The sequence below is a fragment of the Sardina pilchardus genome, chromosome 2 (assembly GCF_963854185.1).
Source record: "Sardina pilchardus chromosome 2, fSarPil1.1, whole genome shotgun sequence".
In the NCBI taxonomy this organism is placed as follows: domain Eukaryota; kingdom Metazoa; phylum Chordata; class Actinopteri; order Clupeiformes; family Clupeidae; genus Sardina; species Sardina pilchardus.
This window is the reverse complement of record NC_084995.1, coordinates 37,949,777-37,965,583: the sequence shown is the minus strand read 5'-3', so window position 1 is coordinate 37,965,583 and position 15,807 is coordinate 37,949,777. Positions and strand designations below refer to the sequence as shown.

General features: G+C 48.9%; 1 protein-coding gene across 2 annotated transcripts in view; it reads right to left on the bottom strand.

The window, feature by feature from the left end:
• LOC134073085 (laminin subunit alpha-3-like) overlaps positions 1-15,807 on the bottom strand; it is a 76,850-nt gene that overhangs the window by 25,561 nt on the left and 35,482 nt on the right. For both annotated transcript variants that reach the window (XM_062530052.1, XM_062530061.1), the window contains exons 24-37: positions 13,858-13,910; positions 13,484-13,589; positions 12,808-12,907; positions 12,321-12,477; positions 10,749-10,875; positions 8,704-8,846; positions 8,191-8,291; positions 7,693-7,855; positions 7,052-7,239; positions 6,245-6,353; positions 5,743-5,840; positions 1,818-1,944; positions 1,513-1,639; positions 505-644 (exon numbers count right to left, since the gene is read on the bottom strand). In XM_062530052.1, coding sequence (XP_062386036.1) covers positions 505-644; positions 1,513-1,639; positions 1,818-1,944; positions 5,743-5,840; positions 6,245-6,353; positions 7,052-7,239; positions 7,693-7,855; positions 8,191-8,291; positions 8,704-8,846; positions 10,749-10,875; positions 12,321-12,477; positions 12,808-12,907; positions 13,484-13,589; positions 13,858-13,910 — 1,739 coding nt within the window. The remainder of the gene's footprint in view (positions 1-504; positions 645-1,512; positions 1,640-1,817; positions 1,945-5,742; positions 5,841-6,244; positions 6,354-7,051; positions 7,240-7,692; positions 7,856-8,190; positions 8,292-8,703; positions 8,847-10,748; positions 10,876-12,320; positions 12,478-12,807; positions 12,908-13,483; positions 13,590-13,857; positions 13,911-15,807) is intronic.

Genomic DNA, 15,807 nt, shown 5'->3' with positions numbered 1-15,807 from the left:
CTGTGTGCTCACCAGGCCCTGAGGAATGCTCAGTGCAAGCCAGCACAAGGCTGGCCCAAGTGGATTACTGTACACGGGGATATCTGAACTAGTGCGGGAGCCGCCCAGGCCGTGACACCTGAGCTAAGTGCAGGCAAGTGTGGAAGAGGATATTAGTTGATATTATAGGATATTAGGGAGAGATGCCGCACACTCCGAGTTATACGTCAGTTGTTTAATTAAAGCGGTAACGTTTTGGCCTTTATGGCCTTCTTCAGATCGTATACATCAAGAAGGACATAAAGGCCGAAGCGTTACCGCTTTATTAAACAACTGACTTATAACTCAGAGTGTGTGGCATCTCTCTCTCTAACTAAGGATCAAACCTAGTTGCCTGCACCTCCACGTTGGTGTGCGTTTGCACCTCTCCTTGGAAGAGGATATTAGGCCAGGGCTGTGAATTCCACTAACAGAGGTGCAGGAAGACCCCCCCCCACACACACACACACACACACACACACTGACCAGGGTGAGGGTCTTCCCCGGAGGGATCCTCAGGGTGACGTCCAGCTCCCTCTGGGGCACGTCTAGGGCGATGCGGCGCTCGGCGATGAACACACTCCTGCAGCCGGACATGGCGGGGCAGAAGGTGGCGTTGAGCCAGCCTGGTGAGGGACACAAGAGGGTTTTTTGGGATGGGTGTTGGAGCCAGAGGACGGAGGTGTGGGGAGCATGTTGGAGGTCTGTGCTCCAGGAGAACTCTAATCTCCCCTCCCCTTTGCACCCCCCCCCGTCTGGCCCAGTGCTCCGCGGTAGCGCCGGAGCGAACCCAGCCTTTGATGAAGCGGTCATGTGAGGTGAGGAGAGTGTGTGAGCTCAGAATCGGAGAAGCAGGAGACTGCCCAGCCAGTGTGTGTGTGTGTGAGAGTGTAGATGTGCGTATGTGTGTGCTTGTGAGTGCATATGAGTGAGTGAGGGTGTGGAAGAGTGAGTGAGAGGGGGGTGTGATGTGATGGGAGCACTACACGACTACACGCCATCCCAGAGTCCTCTCCCAGTCTCCACGGGTGTGCGTGCTACAGGGCTGAATGGAGAAATGCATCCCAGACCGCCTGCTGCTCACTGAGGCACTGAGGGAGCTCTGTGAGGCGCTGGAGAGAAGCCTGCTGCACTGTGAAGGAGTCTTATCAGAACCAGACTGCAGGGCTGCCAGCCAGCTGAGACCTTCAGCGTAATACCCAAACAGCCACCCCCACACACACACACACACACAAATAAAACACACAAGCAAAAGCCAGTCCAGTTGAAGCTGGAGGTCCATTTCAAATGTCCACGCAAGTTACTCATAGGCTGAGATATCTAAACAAACACACACATAATAGGCTACATATCTATACACACACACACACACATACAAGCTACATACATGCATACAGTATGCACACATGCAAAAAAATAATTTGTACTCTGCACAATAATAATAAAGTTGAATCTAATCTAATAAAATCTAAAAACCATAGACAGATTACTGACCTTTCCACATGGTTCCAGCATTGATGAGGACCTCCACCGGGAAGGCTGTGTGCTCTGGCTGGCGTGTGTGGACCACGAACACATACCTGCCCGGGTCAGGCACTCGGCCACTCACCGTCACCTCCGTCTGAAATCACACACACACACACACACACACAGAGGGGACATTTAACAACTAAACTATTGAAGCCAAGCTTTAAAATAAATCTAAACTGAATTGGGGCCCATAGTGAAAAGCAGCCTACTTCCCCAGGAGAGGATGTAGATCTGTGGCAGTGGCATTACGAGGGAGTGGCCTACAGTACCTGTGGAGATTTGAGAAGCACCCCTTCGCCCCGTGGGCCCGAGGGCCGGGGACTGGGAGCCTGGTGGGTGGGGTCCAGCAGCACCGCCGAGGGCACGCTGGGGAACTGGCTCTGCACACACACCGTGCTGTAAAAATCACAACACAAAACACACACCGGGGCCACATGTTAGCTTTCAACAAAGATCCTTGATTACCTCCACTTCACACTTCACTCTCGGCTTTCGCCGTCCCCCATCGAACTGTAACCACTCCACCATTAGAACAAGAAATGAGAAAGGCCGCAACAAAAGCAAAACAAAACAAACAAACAAACAAATAAACAAACAAAAGAAAACAAAACAAACAAAAGTCTTTGTTGCTCTCAGATGCCAGTCCACCCAGAAAATTCAGTGAAGTGGAATGCAGAAGTGAGTCAGGCAGCCAGAGATAGGATAATCTGGAGCTTCTCTGGCCAGCTGACTAGCGGTGAGCAGGGGAGCCAACGTGACTGTTCACAGGCGGGGTCAGCGCACAGACACAGGTTGTGACCCGTGAAGGGGAGAAAGTGCCATAATCTTCCCTTTGAAACTTGGATACGCGCATCAAATCCCTCTCTACTTTGGCTACTTATCCCTCACTCTCATTCTAATACCCAAATCCCCAGTTTGTTTGCATGCATGCGTGTGTACGCGGGTGTGTGTGTGTACGTGCGTGCACACGGGTGTGTGTGTGTGTGTGTGTGTGTGTGTGTGTGTGTGTGTACATATGTGAGTGTGTACTGTATGTGTATGTGCATGTGTATGTGCATGTGTATGTGCATGTGCATGTGCATGTGCATGTGTATGTGTATGTGTATGTGTATGTGTATGTGTATGTGTATGTGTATGTGTATGTGTATGTGTATGTGTATGTGTATGTGTATGTGTATGTGTAGTGTTGGAGAGAGATGCTGTGTATTCATGTGTGATGTGCTGGCAGCTGTGCATGGCCAGTCCTTATAAGGCAGTGGATTTGAGCTTGTGTGCGAGCATGGGAGCGAGGAGGAGAGAGGACCCCTCTATCTACAGTAAGTGGTGTGAGACTTAAAGCTCGTAAAACCTCCGAACCTCGCGCTTACCTCTAGGACTCTCCCGTAGGCCATGTTAAACACAGTGAAGAGGCTGTAAAGCAACTGTAACAAAGCCAACGATCTAAATGCCCAAAGTAGCCTGCCTTTGCTCTCTCTTTTATTCTCTCTCTCACTCACACACACACACACACACGATGGCCTTAATCAACATTCACATCCAGCAGAATATGATTACCCTCTCTCTCCCGCTCTTAACATTTTGAAGTCTTTATCGCCTTTGATCTGAAACTTAAAAAAAAAAACGTTCCCCATGCAGCCTTGCTCCGGTGCCAGGCCTCCTCTTCCTCTCCGTGCTGCTGCTTCCTCCTCTTTGTTGTGCTTCAGACAGCTTAGCCTCATTACCAGGGCACGGCTTTTACCTTGAAACAGTGTTTCACATCCAGGGTTATTCTAAGGCGGTGGGGGGGAATGTGTGTGTGTGTGTATGTGTGTGTATGTGAGAGAGAGAGAGAGAGAGAGAGAGAGAGAGAGGGAGAGAGAGAGGGAGAGAGAGAGAGAGAGAGGGGGGTTCAGAACGGGAGCTGTGTTTAGCCACTCCGGGGTCTGGGCTCGTCTTAGGCTGACATTAAGCCCACAGCATCAGCTACAGCTGGAGACGGGACACTAATGAGGACTTTACTGGGGAAAGGGGGTGGGCCTTCACATGAAGACTCCGTGAGTCACTAACACTCCCACGGAAATATTTCACAGAGTAAATAACGGTCATGGCTCAATGGCTTGTTCACACGGCACACTGATTTGTTCCCAGTATTGAGGCATAGCTAAGTGGAGTCACGCAGTGTAAAGTCAGCAGCTCATGTCTGCTAGGTGTAGGTGTAGGTACAACTGAGTCGGGGTTTCAGGACAACTCATTTTTTACTAGCTGTTTGTTATAATAGTTTATTTACAGCAATGCTATTATCACTGCTAGTGCTAATTGTTGGTAGTGGGCCGCTTCATTTTTAGGTGTTTATACACAACAGACATGCTCTTATTGGACTTTAGCATAGCTGTGCAGCTTACATGTCACTGTCGGACAGGTCTCATGTTTGGTGAAGTGCTTCCATGAATGTCTATCCCTTTTAGCCTTTAGCCATTTTGTCCATGACTAGTTGACTATTCCCTACAGCCTCCACTAGCGGTTTTAATTAATAGTCAAGTTAGTCAATAGTTAATTGACTAATTAAACTTTTTATGCATGCCATGATCTTTTCTCACATATCATACTGTTTCACAAGCTGGTCTCAAGCAAACAGAACAACTCTTAAACCAATAGAAACCCTTTATAAGCAAACTTTAAAAACACTTGATCAAAAACCCATCAGTTATCACCATTGTCATATCATTACAAAATATAATTTATTTAATTTTGACAGTTTTTTACTTTACCAAGATGCCTGTCTTATTTACAAAATATTACATGGGCTTGCACCTCCTCCACTGGGTGAATTTGTACAGAAGAACAGCAGTGGCAGTGGCAGGGCAACTAGGGCAGCCACCAGGGGAGACTGTGTTGTTCAGTATAGACGTAGCAAGTTTAGCCAAACAGTCTTCTCAATACGGGCGTCACATTATTGGAATTGCCTTCCAATTGAAATTAGAGACAGTACCAGCTATTTATCATTTAAAACTACACTAAAGAGATGGGTTAAAAACAACCAAAACTGCACTCATTAATAGCTGGTTTATCTCATTCCAAGCACTATGCAATGTTTTGTCTATTCTATCTTTCTATTCTATCTTTTTTTCTCTCTCTCTTAATTTGCTCTCTATCTTTCCTGTATTCTTTTTATAATGTATTGTGATGATGTGTTGACCTGCCAAGGGACTACAGATGAAAACTAGCTCTTTTGCTAACTCTGGCACATTTACATTTTGAGTGTAAACAAAGAATGTTAATTGATGTGCATTGTCCCTTTTAAATAAACAAATAAATAAATAAATAAATAAAGAAACCCTTAAAACTCGGCCCTGAAAAAAAAAACACCCGTGCATGCTTTTTTTCCACTTAGAAAGGAAAAACGCGCACTGGGCTGCTACCCGTGCCACTTTTCCGCAGAGAAACTTAAGACTTGGGCGCAGTCTTACCGTGCTGTGCACGCTGTACAAGCTCAGCCGAACGCCATCGCTAGAAGCGTATCAACAGTGGGCACATCATCAAATTCACCCTAAGGAAGAGAAGGCCAACGCAGGGTCTCACGAGACCGTTCACACCGACCCCCCTGTGATTTATACATCTCAGCCGCCTACTGTCACGGCTAATGACAAGCTCCAGGGCTACACTTGGGTGTATTTAGAGCTACTCAGGGAGTGTGTGGGAGGACAGGAGGGAGGGAGGGAGCTGAAGTGAGAGTTCTACAGTTACAGGTGTGTGTAGCCTATGGAATTTACGGAATCCCACCTGGCTAGCAGATTGCACTCTGCACAACAACAGACAGTAGGGAAAGTCTTCACACTGAAATATGGGGGCCTGGGTGTTTCAAAGAGTGCTTGATCAAGAGGGAACAGCCATTTTTCCACAACAAGGGTTTCCATCAAGCACAGCAAGGCAACCAGGTGCCACATACGTGACAACAACAACAGCTTTACTGCACTGCACAACATTGGACCAAGCTGTGTCCATAACACAGCCATAATTTTCCATATTAGGCAAATGCATGTTACGCATTTAACACTTTTATGCTGCACAACCCAACATTGCATGAGTGTACTTGGAGTTGGAGTTGATTTGTGTGTGTGTGTGTGTGTGTGTGTGTGAGTGTGTGTGTGTGTGTGTGTGTGCGCGTGCACACGTGCATATGTGCGTGTGTGTGTTTGCGTGCATGTGTGTGCATACCAGTCGTCTGTGAAGCGGCCGTGCTCAGACACGCAGAGCAGCTTGGGATCCACGTACTCCATGGAGAACTCCTCGACAGGCACCACGTACACTTTATGCTGGAACGGAACAAGCACAGGACGCGTCAGCTCCGCCGACGCTGCTTTTCAACACCAGCACTCATCATCACCACCCCAAACACACACACACACACACACACACACACACGCCAATCTCAATCGGCAGCCTCCTGTGCCAGCTTCTACCTAAGTCTGGGCGTGCCTGTGCCCGTGCTGTGTGCCGTGTGTAGTGTGTAGTGTGCCGTGTGTAGTGTGCAGTGTGCAGTGTGCAGTACGCATTGTGCAGTACGCAGTGTGCAGTGTGTAGTGTGTAGTGTGCAGTATGCAGTGTGCAGTATGTAGTGTGCAGTGTGCAGTGTGCAGTGTGTAGTGTGTAGTGTGCAGTGTGCAGTGTGCAGTATGTAGTGTGTAGTAGTGCAGTATGTAGTGTGTGCTGTACTCACCAGTAGGAAGGAGGCGGTGGAGGTCTGGAGCAGCAGCTCCGTCCGGTGAGCCATCTGCAGCTTGGCCACGCGGTTCAGCCCGTCCACAGCCACGCTCCGGCACAGGAAGCTATGTGGACGGAGCAGGAAGACGCATCACACAAAAGTCATCTCCTGACCGGCTCATATGTGTCTGCATGCACATTGCATCTAGACACAGCAACTAGAACTATAAAGAAATATTAACAGGCCAGAAACATGGACACACAGAATAACTACTAGTGTATATTTTACACACAGCATAGACACATCATATTACAGATCCCCTAAGGGGACATAATATGAACTGTAGAAAGCAGACAAAATATGAACTGTAGTTTCATGTGCACACACAAAAGGTTCATGTCCATTCATCAAAGTGTGCCGCAGAGTATCATATTCAGTACCGGTAGTTATTATAGTGATTTATTATACGGCTCTGCACAATTTCATATCACTCCACAATGGAATTTCGTTGAAAGTGAAAGACAGCAAGTAAGACATTGCCACGCAACATCTGAAACTGTCAAATTCTACTGTATCTGTGTGGCGAAACGGTAGAGAAGTCTTTGCAACAGAGACATTGTGTTAAGTTTCTTTTCTCGTTTTGGCAAGTAACCGTATAATAAGCGGGATAATGTAACGAACACAGGTCATTATCGGTAAAATAAGTACCTTCAGGGTGAAACAAGACCCCTCCGCGTCCCGTTCGCCCTGTCGGTACTTATTTTCCCGATGACGACCAGCGTTCTATACATTATCCCTTACATAGGTACTGAGTGGGCCCACCTGTAGGTGCAGCTGTAGATGTTGGCCCTGGCGTGGACCTCCTCCTGGGAGTGGCCCTTGACGTCGCCCTGGGAGTGACCCTTGACCTGCACGTTGACGTTCTGCACCGTGTCCACCTCACTGGCGTACTCCAGCACCACGGCGTACAGGCCGGGACGAGGGACGTGCACCATCAGCTGCAGCTGAGTCTGCGTTCAGGAGGAAGCACACACACACACACACACACACACACACACACACACACACACACACACACACACACACACACACACTGACAAGATCAGCATCTTTCTGCGGAATTAATATGTGTGACTTGGCATTGCGTGAGCAGAAGACAGACAGGCGAGTGTGTGTGAGCGAGTTGTTGACACTTCTCACATGTGCATACAGTATGTGTGTGTGTGTGAGAGAGTGTAATTCAGAGAATCTCTGCGCGTGTGGGTGTTTACGTGAGAATGTCAGCATATACTGTGTGCGCATGAGAATATAACACGGAAAGAGTGAGTGAGACGGAAAGAGAGAGAGAGAGAGAGAGAGAGAAAGAACGAAAGAGTGAGTGTGTTTGTTTGTGAGAGACAGTGAGCCTATGTGCGTGTGTGTGTGTGTGTGTGTGTGTGTGTGTGTGTGTGTGTGTGTCCCACCTGTCTGCCGCTGATGGAGGCCATCTCTGGGTGGTCTGCGGTGGGCCGGCGCGTCCTCGCTTGTCTGCGGCCCCTCCTGCGCCGGCCGCGCACCGACAGCAGCCCCTCGGAGCCCAGCACGGACGGGAAGCGCTCCATCGGCACGTGCTTGTACAGCAGACAGCTGCACTCAACACACACACACACACACACACACACACACACACACACATAGACACATACACACACACGTAAACACAGACAGTCACCAAAACAGCCAGAGTCAAGTGGGCCCGGTCAGATAGGGACCCCTGGTCTCCTGGTCGCTAGGAGTGAAGATTCCAGCACTCATGCTCTAAAATAAGGCCACTTGTGCAGTCATCAGATAGCATGGGAAAAGACAAATGGCATAAACAGCCCATAGCACTAGAGTGCACGCACGCAGACATGCACACACGCACACACACACACACACACAGTCAGTCAGTCAGACAGAGACACACACACACACAGGCCCACCTCTTGTGCTGGTCCACTTTGGTGTATGTGCAGGGCTCAGTGACTGTCTCCTGCAGGATGGGGGCCTCATAGTAATCACTGGGCAACAGCACCAGGTAGTCCTGGAGAGAGACACATGTTTACTACAGTATGTGATACCAAAACATTCACACTGATAGTCATACACTCAGTCATTGTACATACTGTTACTGTACCAAGGAATACTAAAATACTTGCAATAAACATAATGTTGTATTCTATCATACACTAATATACGGTTTGGAATGTGTAAATCATTACGAGTGTGACTAAAATTGTTCAGACTTTTTATGATCGCATTCTGATTTTCATTTTGAGAGGTTGCAGGAACTTCTGAAGAAGCAGGAAATCTGCATACTGTATATTCAACAATATGACATAAATTAGAGGAATAGACTGGAGATCTATACATCTAGACTCTAGAGTTCTGTGTTTTGTGTTCTGGATTCCACTGCTCTGCTGTCTGCCTGGTTCTGCTCTGTTCCGTGGCCTCACCAGTAGAACGCCCTCGGCCCGGATGTGGAGGTTCCACTTGCCGGGGCTCAGGGTGAAGGGCTGGGCGAAGCCATCGCCCGGCGCCGTCAGGAGAGCTGGGGCGCGGCTCGGCGGGAACACCACCTCCCTGCTCTCACCTGCCCCTGAGACACACCAGCACACACAAATCAACACACACACACACACACACACACACACACACACACACACACACACACGTCCATGCATGACGCATAACACCTTCCTTGGAGGCCTGTGCTGTGACCATGTGTTCTTTTCAGCGCAGGAGCAGCTTGTCGATGACCTGATGGTATGAAGGTCAAACAGCTGAAGGGTCAGAGAGACGGCTTTATTACCGTGTAGAGATGGCATGACTGAGCTGTGGAGACCATGAGCACATTAGAGTAGTAGACCTCTGGGGATGAGGCGGACATCTGCACTGGTACTTACTGTACTGTACTTAAGAGGCCATTAAGGCGCTCTGCTCTTTGGACAGGCTGGCTTAGACTTTATAGACCTCTGAAGATCGCCTACAAAAAGGATCCAAAGCTGCCATCTTTGCCCATATAAGGAGATCCGGGAGTTAATTGAAGCTAACTGCCTATGGCAAGTTGCATGGTAAGTTAGCTCTGGGGTAGCAAAGATCAAAGTGTGCCGTCTTCACCTACCGAAGATCACAGTATCCACTAGACAGCAGTGGACAAAACTGTGTAGTGAAAAACGTCTGCATTTCCAATGTCATCATCCCCGCGAGAGTTTAACAGGTGCGATAACTGAAAATCCCCATGTTATTTTCCCATAGAAAAAATCTCAAGATACCGGATCTCCTTATTTGGGCAAAGATGGTGGCTTTTTTGTAGGCGAACTTCAGAGGTCTATTAGAGTCGACGTAGAGTTTATTCTAGACTTCATGGAACACGTAGCCTGGGTAAACCCAGACGAACGTGTTAGCGAATTTGCTCTGTAGGTCCGTCTGGAAAGGATCCCGTTGACGCTCATTTCTGAACTTTCTATTTTACGACGTTCAGGGGCAACCAGCAATGAAATTAAACCGGAGCGTCAAACTCTTGCCAAATTGTTCCAGAAGTGCAGCGAACACATCTTTCTTGTAAACAAAGGTTTTAATTGCACTTGTTTACTCAATTCAAAAGAAAATGGGTTGTGTTGAATACACATGATTGCAATTGGATCGTGTTTTTTTTGGTGATTCAGAAACATGCCCATTTTCGGGGGAAATCACCTTATCTAAAGTCTACCCCAGAGCTAGATAAGAGAACACATATCCTTCCCTGTCTGTGCGTGCACTAGTCTGACACCATTAGCCCAGCTTAGCATAATAATTCACTGGAAGTATTTGCCCTCACTAGAGGGTAAATGAAGCTAATTTCCCAAAAAGTCAGCGTGCTCCTTTAAGCGCCCCAGGAATGCTACCGGGTGATCGGATTGGCGCGGTATTAGTCCAGCTACTCCCTTAACTCTCCTCATCGCGGCCAACTGTTTCTGCTGGGTGTGTATCTTTACAGAATGTCCGCAGGTAACCAACACGTTTGTCCACATGTCATAAACCTCAGATCTCTCCAAGGTCTCCATTAGAGGGTTTGTCGGTCCCCTCATGCTCTTGCTCAGATCACAGACGCGTGGACATTTTCGACTTGTTCATCTTAAAGAGGAACTATGCAGGATTGGCGATTTCATCTCTGGTTTCGGTTTCGTTTTCGCTCGTTTTATGCTTGTATTTTCTCTGCAGAGCTTCCCCGACAGCTTTAGCGTGTATTTATACATGTATAGGCTATATTTAAATATATAAATTGCAAGCGTGGTTCTTCGTCTCAGACTTCCAGATGTAAACAAGGAGCGATCGTCTCCTGCAGAGAGTTGCATAGGGTCTCTTTAAGAGGAGAGCTTTAAAACACCACCTCTCCTCTCCAGCCTATGACCCTCCCAACTCCCATTGGCCCCACTGCGGAGGGGGCTGGTGGAGGGAGGACAGGTGGGAGAGATGGTGTGGAGCTGATGGCGGGGACGGGGGAGACGGGCGGCCTTACCTCCGCGGGACCGGGAGGCCGTGACGAGGCCGGTCACGCTGGCCGTGCCGGGGTTGGCGTAGCGCAGCAGCAGGCGGAAGGCCGAGCGGCGAGCCTCGTCCACATGCACACTCACACTGACTTCACTCTGGAGGGAGAGGGGGGTGTACACACACACACACACACACAAACACACACAGATAGAGGAGTGACGAGCAGGGAAGGGGAAGAGGGAGAGGGAGAAGGAGAAATGCAGGCAAGGGGTCAGGTCGGAGGTCAAGTCAGGGTCGGAGTCCAGGCGCGTTACCACACACTAGCAGTGGGCTGCAGGAGGCACCATGGCATGCTACCCACTACTGACGGCTCCCTGGCATGACCAGCACACCAAACATCTCGTTTCATATGACTGACGACTGTGTCTTCCCATCTTTCTTAAGGAGGATTAACCACTACATGAGAAATGCAGCTGCAGCAAAGTATAGAGAATCAAACACCCTTAATGATCCATCAAGAAGTCACGCTTCAATAATGGGCATATCTAGGCCTCTGCAAGCCGTTCACATACAGTACAGCGATCACACGTGTCCAGCAGGCCATGCATTCAGGTGGACATGCCGCAAGCACAAGACGACGAGACGAAGGGAGGCGGGGGGAGCAAACAGACGAGTCACTTTCTGCCTCTAAAGACTGAATCCGGTCATCCTCTGCCCAGGCCTCTGGGCCTTCGGAACGACACCGGCTGACCACGCGTCAGTCTCTTTAGGGGCAAAAAGTGCTGCCAAAACGGCGTCATGGCAAACACACGCATCACTTACAGTCGCAACAAGAGTGAAAGCCAGACTGGTTCACCAACAACATCTGCCCACGCACTGCCCCCCGAGGCTTGGAAGAGACATAGCGCAATACTATGTGGTAGGGCCCCGGGGAGCCCACAGCGAGATAGAGGACGACCTCTGGCTGGGGAGAGAGATAACGTTCTTTGAGGGGGAGACAGAGAGAGAGAGAAGCCAAGTCCCTTCACCAGAACAGCCCCAACAGGACCCCAGTCTCCAGCAATAGCAACAAAAAAGAGTATAGAAGTACATATATACTCAGCCTTAGCACAAAGAGTATAGAAATACCTCTATACTCAGCCTTAGCACAAAGAAGAGTATGGAAGTACCTCTATACTAAGCCTTAGCACAAAGAAGAGTATAGAAGTACCTCTATACTCAGCCTTAGCACAAAGAAGAGTATAGAAGTACCTCTATACTTATCACAAAGAGTATAGAAGCACTTCTATACTCTTTGATTAGCATTTACTCAGCTCAAAACAAGAAAAACAAAAACAGCTTTAGCACACAAACAAGGAAGTGGCACCTGTATATAGCATACAGATATAGCATGGGCCTAACACCTCTTCTTCATGCATCAATGTAACATAAACTATCACACTAAAACAGTCACTGCCCTAAAATAATTGCTTTCAAATGATGGTCACAGAAGGTTAACAAGGGTTTCTCTGACTTAAATTTCCCCTTGGGGATCAATAAAGTATCTATCTATCTATCTATCTATCTATCTATCTGAGGCCAAGAGTGGAGCAGGCCTTACCTGGGCAGGTGACATGATGGCATAACCTCTCCAGCTGAACTGTGGGAACACCTGGGGGTCGTAGCCAAAGCGCACAGGCCTGGCATTGGGGGTGATGCCATTCTCCACCTCCACCTTTAGGTGATGGAGGCTGGGGAAGTAGTAGTTGGTCTCTGGCCTGTAAGGCAAGGCAAGTATGGCAGGATGAGAGGGCAGCAGTGCAGAGAGTGTCGTTAAACCCTCTCAAAAGTCTGCAATAAAAAGTATCTGTTGGGGATCGGATACGATCTCCCCTCTGGCGCTCAAACAAAGAATTTTCTTATTAAAAGGGAGAGAACTAAGATAACAGGCTCAGGCAACAGTAGCTTGACTGTGGAAAAAGGTGCCGATGTTTCTCACGAAACCTGCACAGTGCACACACACACACACACACACACACACACACACACACACACACACACACACGTCGACGCTTCCAGAGTTAGACTCCAGACTCCAGACTCCTTACTCATCGCAGGTGCGGCCTCGGACATTCTTCCGGCACTGGCACTGACCCGTCTGGTCATCACAGCTATTCCCCACGGCTCCGCCCACATCACACTGGCAGCCTATCAGCAGGGGAGAAGCAGAGCCGAGTGTGAGTAAGACTCCCAGGATTCCAATATCTAGTCAAACATCAACTCTCCAGACACAGGTTCCAGATTACACACAGTGTAAACACAGAGGACCTTTGTTACAAGAATCATCAGGCTTCGAGAACAATGAACAAGAGAGGCTTGAGTGATCTAACACAACATAGAACAAGATAGAACAAGAGAGGCTCGAGTGTTCCAACACAACATCTCAATTAAAGCACTGATGTTTATTTGTTCATTTTCAAATCTTTCAAAGATCTTGATTTATAGTTCTCCAATTCACAAATTCACAAAATCTCAAGGATTCCAAGGCCCCATGGGAACCCTGGATTAACGTTGGAGAATGAGGAGACCTCGCCCCTCGTCATCTGAGACATAATGCATCCCTCAGACACAATCAGACACAGGGCGTTACCATTTCACTGGGTAACACAAACTAAACAGGCCACTGAAGGCCAGAGATCTTGCACAAACTCTGCTGCGGCCATCGCTGACCGGGGGTGTGGACGCGCACGCTCCCCGCCTGAGCAGTAGCCCTGGGTGACTCACCTTGGCAGCCGAAATAGTTCTTCCTCTGGAGCAGGAAGTGGGACTCCTTACATACACTGCAGGAGTGGCTGCAGGTATTGGGCTTGCAGTGGCATTCGCCGGTTTCCTGAAACACACACGCACGCACACGCACACACACAAACACACACACACAATATCTCAGTAATTTCCCAATCAACAGTTGCACAATGCATTTGTTTTCTCTCAGGGTCATTGCACCCTGCACTTCCCACAATACAGAGGTGTGAGCACAGTTACTACTCCAATCTCAGGTTTGGTACTATGGCTATAAGGGCCATCACACACACACACACACACACACACACACACACACACACACACACACAGCTCTTCAGGGAGAGCTGCACACCCACCTGCTGGCACTCCCCCACGCCGCTCAGGGTGCCCTTATCGTCGCACATGCACTCTGCAGAGACAGAGAGAGAGAGAGAGAGAGAGAGAGAGAGAGAGAGAGAGAGAGAGAGAGAGAGAGAGAGAGAGAGAGAGAGAGAGAGATAAAGCACAGACATTACAGGGCCCGCTGCCCACTCACATGCCATCTCTCCAATGACATCAGTGCCCTTGGGGAGCCAGAGCTGCAGGGAAGCAGCCGTCTGGGTTTCTGGTCACTCACCACCATACTGAAGAACTGCTCTGTGTGTGTGTGTGTGTGTGTGTGTGTGTGTGTGTGTGTGTGTGTGTGTGTTTGGGGGTAATTGACTTCTACACAAATGCAGCATCCTTTCAAACACACTATATAGAAAGGTTTGCAAAAACACAGAGGTTACATCGTCATTCAAGCTAAATGTTCAATATTAACTCGATACTTATTGTGTCTGTGTGGGACTCCTACAGTACATGCAGAGCTGTGTAGGAGACAATTTCTATCTGTCCAACAAAGACATAACATATCCGCCATTTTCAAAGGACAAATAAAAGAAAATGGCATGGTTTGAAGAACGCAGAGCCAGACAAAATAGACTGACACGTGGGCCGAGAGAACGAGACAGAGAGACATACGGTAGGAGCGGAAGAGAACTCGAGCGAGCGAGTGAGAGTCAAGGTGAGGAGAGAGAGAGGGAGAGAGAGGGAGAGAGAGACAGAGAGAGAGAGCGGGAGAGGTGCAGGTGGATGGGGATGAATAGGCCGTGATTGCTCTAAAGCACGTCTCTTTTCATGGCTCAGGGGCGCGGGACACAAAGCACGTTTCCTCAGGCCCCCACATCAAAGGCCCGAGGGCCCGCCGTACATCTGGCCACGCCGAAACCCAAAGAATTCACAGGGAATATTAAAAGCGTTCTTTTTTTTTGTGTGTGTGTGTGTGTGTAAGGGTGTGCTGCCCTGCTGTCCATATATCCTCCTGGCAGTGGACAGGCGATAACATTCCTGCGGTAACTCTAGACAGACGTCTGGACAAAGGTGAGGGCTGTTCTCTCTCTGCCCCCGGACTGCAGCCCTGGGAGAGGAGAAGCAGAAGGCAGAAGGCAGAAGGCACTGCCTGGCTTTGGGATGGGCCCCTGTCTGCCCAGCTTTTCTTTTACAAGAGCTACGTGAAAAGGGAAGGGGAGAGTGGGAGAGTGTGAGAGAGAGAGAGAGAGAGAGAGAGAGAGAGAGAGAGAGAGAGAGAGAGAGAGAGAGAGAGAGAGAGAGAGAGAGAGAGAGAGAGAGAGAGAGAGAGAGAGAGAGAGAGAGAGATGTGTGCCTTGATGTTATGTATGTCGGTGTGGTTTGTGCTTTGGCAACACGGTTGTGAATGGTCATGCCAATAAAGCCAATTGAACTGAACTGAACTGAACTCAGAGAGAGAGAGAGAGAGAGAGAGAGAGAGAGAGAGAGAGAGATAGAGAGAAAGAGAGAGAAAGAGAAAGAGAAAGAGAGAGAGAGCACACACTCATCCTCGCACCTCTTTGAGGACATCGCTCACGTGGTCCGACAAGACTGGGCTTGTTCGAGTTCACATTTTTTAATACCCGAATGCACTTTGAAGCCGCATTGAAAACTACAGGGCGATGGCTGGGACTAAATAGCCCGGGACCAAACCCCTGCCACGGTGCTCCGAACACCACGGCTCCACTGCTCTGCCATGACACCAGAAATTGTCCCCTTGGAACAGTAAGGCTGGGCCTCTCACGCACGCACGCACGCACTCTCCTATCTGCAGGGACTTGACTACCCGTTCTTTTCTTTCAAGTGCCTGAGGAGAAATGTGAACATGGTGTGGATGCCTGGGACATTTCAGAGAGGCAGCTGGGCACATTCCACTTGTCCACATATGCCTGTGACGACTACATATCAAGTTGTTTGTAACGACGAGCCATACTGCG